The 1,305-nt window shown below is 36.9% G+C and overlaps 1 protein-coding gene across 2 annotated transcripts in view; it reads right to left on the reverse strand.

Annotated features, from left to right (window-relative positions):
* Nucleotides 1-399: 399 nt before the first annotated feature.
* The window catches only part of LOC106472586 (proclotting enzyme-like), a 20,069-nt gene continuing 19,163 nt past the window's right edge, over nt 400-1,305 (reverse strand). For both annotated transcript variants that reach the window (XM_013933240.2, XM_022401149.1), the window contains exon 8: nt 400-835. In XM_013933240.2, coding sequence (XP_013788694.1) covers nt 674-835 — 162 coding nt within the window. In that variant the 3' untranslated portion in view covers nt 400-673. The remainder of the gene's footprint in view (nt 836-1,305) is intronic.

Here is a 1,305-nt window from a genome sequence, read left to right on the forward strand (position 1 = left end):
CATAGTGTCCACATTTCTAGTCTAGTTGTTTTGTTTATACGTTCACTCTCTGGTATAGAATATTTCATGAATATGTTTTTTTGCCTTAATTTTGATTGTGTTGAATATTGATCCGTTAGATTTTTATTTCATTGGTTCTTTTGGAATAAAGAGGATAGTAGTGTGTGTGTGTTTCCTTACAGCCACATCGGGATATCTGCTGTGTCCTTCGAGGGGAATCGAACCCCTGATTTTAGCGTTGTAACTTCGAAGCCAAGAGCATAGGATGAGATAAGTACACTGGTACAAATTTCAAATTTGTAATTTTAGAGTTTTGTCTAGTAGTCATCGATGGTGCTGCTCAGTGTTTTGTACCAAAAGAGAATTGACAGTTGGGAGAATGTGACGAATACAGCTCACTGTTATTGATTAAATACACTATTTATGACGTTTTTATTGTGCTAAGATTATTAGGTTTAAAGAAAACATAGTACTTTTTGTAATACACATAGACTAAACAGCAATATAGTTCTAATAACGTTATTTATTAGGATTATACTGTAGTCAACAGTATTCATTCTAAAATATTGTATGGCCAAAGTCCTAAAACGCAGAACCTAAACAAGATCCAATGTAATCCAGTTTAAATATGAAGTCATTCGTCTGTATACAGCTGGAAATCCTGGAGCATCGCCTACACAAGATTCAATGCAATCCAGTTTAAAAATGAAAGCACTCGTGTGTATACAGCTGGAAATCCTGGAGCATCACATTTTGCATCTCCGAATGACACTATCCCAACAAGGTAGAAGTTTTTGTCTGAACCAGTCATCATCAGTGGACCTCCAGAGTCACCCTATTAAAAAACTATAAAAATCTTGTTGGTGCCAAACAATATAGCGTTTTATTTGCGAGCGTTAAGATTAAGATGAAAGTGAACGCAATCGGCAAGAGTAAGTCATTTGTATATAACACTAGTGATAGCAACTTTTATTTTTCTTTGTCAGATCATTTGTCATTTTTACATACCTATTCATAACTTGACGTAAACAATCTTAAGCCAAAAATATGCATAAAATGTCAAATTATAATTTGATCGCTTACATTTTCGAAGCAGTTCAGCTATATTGCCCTTTTATATCCGGCCCGGCATGGTCAGGTGGTTAGGGTGCTCGACTCGTAATCTGTGGGTCGCGGATTCGAATCCCCGTTACACCAAACATGCTCACCTATTCAGCCGTGGGGGCGTTACAATGTGACGGTTAATCCCACTATTCGTTGGTAAAAGAGTAGTCCATGAGTTGGCGGTGGGTGGTGATGACTATC

This window comes from Limulus polyphemus, unplaced genomic scaffold (genome assembly GCF_000517525.1).
Source record: "Limulus polyphemus unplaced genomic scaffold, Limulus_polyphemus-2.1.2 Scaffold5444, whole genome shotgun sequence".
Lineage (NCBI taxonomy): Eukaryota > Metazoa > Arthropoda > Merostomata > Xiphosura > Limulidae > Limulus > Limulus polyphemus.